Source organism: Larimichthys crocea, chromosome VIII, assembly GCF_000972845.2.
Source record: "Larimichthys crocea isolate SSNF chromosome VIII, L_crocea_2.0, whole genome shotgun sequence".
In the NCBI taxonomy this organism is placed as follows: Eukaryota; Metazoa; Chordata; class Actinopteri; family Sciaenidae; genus Larimichthys; species Larimichthys crocea.
This window is the reverse complement of record NC_040018.1, coordinates 32368437-32374186: the sequence shown is the minus strand read 5'-3', so window position 1 is coordinate 32374186 and position 5750 is coordinate 32368437. Positions and strand designations below refer to the sequence as shown.

Sequence of the window (5750 nt, the reverse complement as noted above, 5' to 3'; positions counted from 1 at the left end):
TAATAATAATAATTAATAATAATGATGATGAGAAAAACTTGAGACAAGCAAAAGTGTGAATAGAACAGCTCTTTAAAGCATCCTGCTGTAGATCTGTGTGGGTCAGTCTGCATTAGAGAACATGTTATGAGAGCAGTGGGGCTGTAAATCTTCTTTAGCACGTGTAAAGTAATGTTTCCTGTACCATCTTTCACAAACACTTTCACGATACAGTGAATTTGATTGTGATTGGATGAGAAGTATAAACATATACCATTCTGAATCACTATCGGTTTGTACGTGATGCATCGCCCCTGCACATTACAAATCATGTCACACGCAAGCAAGGAGAATTTATGTAGCCGAGTGCGAAAATGTTCGTAGCAGAGACTCAAGAGAAGTCAAGAGAAATCTGAATTATTATTATTATTATTAATTTTGATGAATCACTGGGATTAATCATTCATTTTGACAGCACTATACTGTATAGTGCTGTTATACATAGCATAGCATGTATACCATTACAATATTTATTTACTTATAGTCCCTATAACTAGTCATCATATCTTTCGCTCCATGAAACACATGTTAATGCTCAGTAGCACAAATATACAGTATGGTTCTTTAATGTATTTGCATTATACTAAAATGCATTAATTTTCATTGGGCATATATGAGGCTGAAACAGGTAGCCTAGTGCATCCCAAATGTTTCAGTATTAACATTTTAATATAACATTACAGTCACTATGGCCTTGATGTTGATGTTTTTTGGGGGGAGGTCATGTAGAGCACTACAGGCCACTGAGGCGCGGGGCCTATAACATTTGATGACTTTACATTACATTACATTGCATTGCTTTTATCCAAAGCGACTTACAGAGGAGGACATAAGCTGACAAAGGTGTAAAGGAGCACAGAGTAGTTGTTAGTTTTGTTAGTGTTGTTAGGCAGGGAAGCATTCTCGAAAGAGAAAGGTTTTTACAAGTTTTTTAAAGGTAGAAAGGGATGTTGCTGTTCTTTACAGTATGCCTAATCCTTTACATTACTTTTACTTTTATACTTTAAGTACTTTTACACTTCTACTTGAGTAAAAAGCTTGAGTTGATACTTCAACTTCTACAGAAGTCTTTTTAAACTCTAGTATCCATACTTCTACTTGGGTAATGAATGTGAATACTTTTGACACCTCTGGTGCAGTGTATATCCCCCCATCAGAATCCCCTTATCATAATGAAAATGTTTTCTCCATTCTTGAAGATGAGATCAGTCACTACCAGGCCCAGGGAAGCATACTGATCTGTGGAGACCTTAATGCTAGAACAGGTTTAGAACCAGATTATATTAATCCACATGGAGACAGACATATACTTGGCCAAACCAGCATTCCTCTCCCTTCATATCCTTCACATCCGCAAAGAAACAACTTTGACAAAACTGTCAACAAAAGCGGGCACCAGCTCCTGCAGCTCTGTCGAACACTGGGTCTGTACATAGTCAACGGTCGACTTCGAGGGGACTCCTTTGGTCTGTACACACACAGCTCTCCTCTTGGCAATAGCACAGTAGACTACAACATAACAGACCTAGACCCCTTCTATCTGAGAGCATGTACAGTCAGCCCCCTCACACCCTTATCTGACCACAGTAAAATGACGCTGTACATTAGAAAGACAGTAACAGACCCTCACACAGCGGAGCCCAGTAAACTGAACTATACAAAACAACCTTATAGATGGACAAACAACAGCAAAGAGCACTACCAGAAAGCAATCACACATCAAACAATTCAATTTCAATTAGACCATTTTATCTCCAATTCATATTCCCACAGTGAAGATGGCCTGAATCAAGCTGTGCGGGATATCAACGACATTTTTGACAATGCAGCAGAGTTCTCCAATCTGAAACAGTATCAACATCACAAATCAAAGAAATCAGCCAGTGAAAAGTGGTTTGATACAGACTGCAGACGTCTGAGAAAAACACTCAGAAATTTATCAAATCAAAAACACAGACAACCTGACAACCCCGAGCTCCGCATCCGATACTGGGAAACATTGAAAATATACAGAGGAACACTCAGAACTAAAAGGATGCAGCATGCACAGCACCAACTGAACGAAATCGAAGAGTCCATTGACTCAAATGATTTCTGGAAAAAATGGCAAACAATCAGCAAACCGCACAAAGAAGAATTGGCTATTCAAAATGGTGAAATTTGGAAACAACACTTTGAAAACCTGTATAATACTATTACACTGAATCCGGCCCAAAATGAACTCCTGAACAAATTATAAACTCTGGAATCAGTCGTTAAAGACAACCAGAACCCTTTAGATTACCAAATTACTGAAAAGGAGCTACTAACTAAAATCCAGGCCCTACAACCAAGGAAGGCCAGTGGTCCCGATGGCATTTTGAATGAAATGCTGAAATTTAACAGCAAGAAATTCAACATTGCCATATTGAAACTATTCAACCTTGTCCTCAACATTGGGTATTTCCCTGACATCTGGAGCAAAGGAATCATAACGCCAATCTTTAAAAATGGAAATAAATTTGACCCAAACAATTACAGAGGCATATGTGTCAGCAGCAACCTGGGGAAGGTATTCTGCAGCATCCTAAACAGCCGACTGCAAGACTTCCTCAGCGAACAGAACGTTCTGAGCAAGAGTCAAATTGGATTTACACCACGACACCGAACTGCTGACCACATCTACACCCTTCACACTCTCATTAACAAACATGTTCATCAAAACAAGAACAAATTTTTCTCTTGTTTTGTAGACTTCAAAAAAGCATTCGACTCAATCTGGCACAGTGGTCTGTTCCTAAAGTTAATTGAAAAAGGTATAGGGGGGAGAATCTATGACATAATTAAAACAATGTACATAAATAATAGATGTGCTGTGAAGATCAACAACATGGAAACAGATTTCTTCCCCCAAAGCAGAGGGGTGAAACAGGGCTGCAGTCTCAGCCCCACCCTGTTTAACATTTATATTGATGAATTTGCTAAATCACTTGAACAGTCGGATATCCCTGGCCTCGCTCTCTCTGACACAGATATTAAATGCCGAGTCTTTGCAGATGATCTGATACTGTTAGCTCCATCTAAAGAGGCATTACAACAGCAACTAGATCATCTGCAGAACTTCTGTGAGACCTGGGCCCTGACAGTTAACCTAGAGAAGACGAGGATCATGGTCTTCCAGAAACGACCCAGATGTCAGGGAAACCCAAACCAAAAGTTCTTGCTGGGCTCTGCTGACATTGAACTCACACATAACTACACATATTTAGGACTCAAAATTAGCTCTACAGGAAATTTTAATCTGGCCATTAATGAACTCAGAGACAAGGGAAGAAGCTTTTTACGCCTTAAAGAAGTCCTCAGTTATTGATATACCCGCTAGAATCTGGCTCACACACGGGGCGGCTGCTCCACCACCTGAGCTAAACACCGCCCCCTTATTTCACAATCTTCACTTCAGAACTGAACCACGATCAACACCGTACATTTAAAACATGCAACTGTTTCTATTTCAAAGGGTGCAGTCGTACCTGTGCGAGCAGCAGACAGGTGCAGTCGTACCTGTGCGAGCAGCAGGTGGTGCAGTCGTACCTGTGCGAGCTGCAGACAGGTGCAGTCGTACCTGTGCGAGCTGCAGACGGTGCAGTCGTACTTGTGCGAGCTGCAGGTGGTGCAGTCGTACCTGTGCGAGCTGCAGGTGGTGCAGTCGTACCTCTGAGCTGCAGACAGGTGCAGTCGTACCTGTGTGAGCTGCAGACAGGTGTAGTCGTACCTGTGCGAGCTGCAGGTGGTGCAGTCGTACCTGTGCGAGCTGCAGGTGGTGCAGTCGTACCTGCGCGAGCTGCAGGTGGTGCAGTCGTACCTGTGCGAGCTGCAGGTGGTGCAGTCGTACCTGTGCGAGCTGCAGGTGGTGCAGTCGTACCTGTGCGAGCTGCAGGTGGTGCAGTCGTACCTCTGAGCTGCAGACAGGTGCAGTCGTACCTGTGTGAGCTGCAGACAGGTGCAGTCGTACCTGTGCGAGCTGCAGGTGGTGCAGTCGTACCTGTGCGAGCTGCAGGTGGTGCAGTCGTACCTGCGCGAGCTGCAGACGGTGCAGTCGTACTTGTGCGAGCTGCAGGTGGTGCAGTCGTACCTGTGCGAGCTGCAGGTGGTGCAGTCGTACCTGTGCGAGCTGCAGGTGGTGCAGTCGTACCTGTGCGAGCTGCAGGTGGTGCAGTCGTACCTCTGAGCTGCAGACAGGTGCAGTCGTACCTGTGTGAGCTGCAGACAGGTGTAGTCGTACCTGTGCGAGCTGCAGGTGGTGCAGTCGTACCTGTGCGAGCTGCAGGTGGTGCAGTCGTACCTGCGCGAGCTGCAGACAGGTGCAGTCGTACCTGTGCGAGCTGCAGGTGGTGTAGCCGTACCTCTGAGCTGCAGACAGGTGTAGTCGTACCTGTGCGAGCTGCAGGTGGTGCAGTCGTACCTGCGCGAGCTGCAGACAGGTGCAGTCGTACCTCTGAGCTGCAGACAGGTGCAGTCGTACCTGTGCGAGCTGCAGGTGGTGTAGTCATACCTCTGAGCTGCAGGTGGTGCAGTCGTACCTGTGCGAGCTGCAGGTGGTGCAGTCGTACCTGTGCGAGCTGCAGGTGGTGCTGGGTCTCTCGTAGTTCCTCCTCAGCGCCGCTCCTTTCAGGTCTTTGGGCTCGGTGAGTGGCTCGTCGTCCTGGACGACCCCCTTGATGACAGAGCCTCCGCTCTTCTTCACTCTCTTCAGGTCGACCACGTACGACGACACGCTGGACAGCAGGTGAGACACTCCGATCTGCGCGGCAGAGGACGAAGACGTTTCACGTCAAACCGATTTTATGCTCATCGGTGAGGTGTACTTCCTGTGGGCGGGGCTACACACCAGCTGCTGGTTGCAGATGGCCAGGTCCGACACTTTCCCCCAGCCCACCGGCACCACGTCGAAGCAGCGGTCGGGCTCCCAGCCAAACACCCGCAGAGAGTCTGTGGCCCCGCTGTACAGACAGCCACCGTCCGGGCTGAAGCATATACACCTGGACCAGCAGGGGTCAGAGGTCACAGGTCAGATCACAAGTAACACAACCTCCACCTGCTGCGCCGAGTGGAGAGACTCACCTGACAGGAGTCGTGTTTCCCTCCATCGAGCCGATCATCGTGAACTTCTCCAGATCCCACAGCTTCACAGTCCTGCAGATGACACAGAGACACCGTCAACATCAGAACGAGACCCGAAACCTGAACCAGAACCAGAACCTGAACCGAGCTCACACAGAACTTCAACACAGAGGACAGACAGCAGGAGCATCAACCAAGAGGAGATTCACAGAACCAGGAGGAGATTCACAGAACCAGGAGGAGATTCACAGAACCAGGAGGAGATTCTGACAGAGAAGTTAATTAAATATATATAATGTCAAATAAATCCAGACTCAGTGCTGGTTCTGGTTCATCTTCACGTTCTGGTTCTGGTGTTGTACCTGTCGGAGCTGCCTGAGGCCAGCAGGTACTCGTTGGGGTGAAACTGGACGATGTTGACGGCTGCAGTGTGAGACTTGAACTCTGTGATCGTCTTCCCCTGAATCAGATCCCACAGCTGACGAGAGACAAGACAGGAAACCATCAACACCATCATCACCACCATCATCATCACCACCATCATCATCATCACCATCATCATCATCACCATCATCATCATCACCATCATCATCATCATCACCATCACCATC

At 46.6% G+C, this 5750-nt stretch overlaps 1 protein-coding gene across 1 annotated transcript in view; it reads right to left on the bottom strand.

Annotated features, from left to right (window-relative positions):
- katnb1 (katanin p80 (WD repeat containing) subunit B 1) overlaps window positions 1-5750 on the bottom strand; it is a 29411-nt gene that overhangs the window by 20444 nt on the left and 3217 nt on the right. Inside the window, exons 7-10 of the mRNA XM_027281386.1 lie at window positions 5502-5617; window positions 5140-5211; window positions 4907-5057; window positions 4629-4819 (exon numbers count right to left, since the gene is read on the bottom strand). Of these exons, the coding sequence (XP_027137187.1) occupies window positions 4629-4819; window positions 4907-5057; window positions 5140-5211; window positions 5502-5617 (530 nt within the window). The remainder of the gene's footprint in view (window positions 1-4628; window positions 4820-4906; window positions 5058-5139; window positions 5212-5501; window positions 5618-5750) is intronic.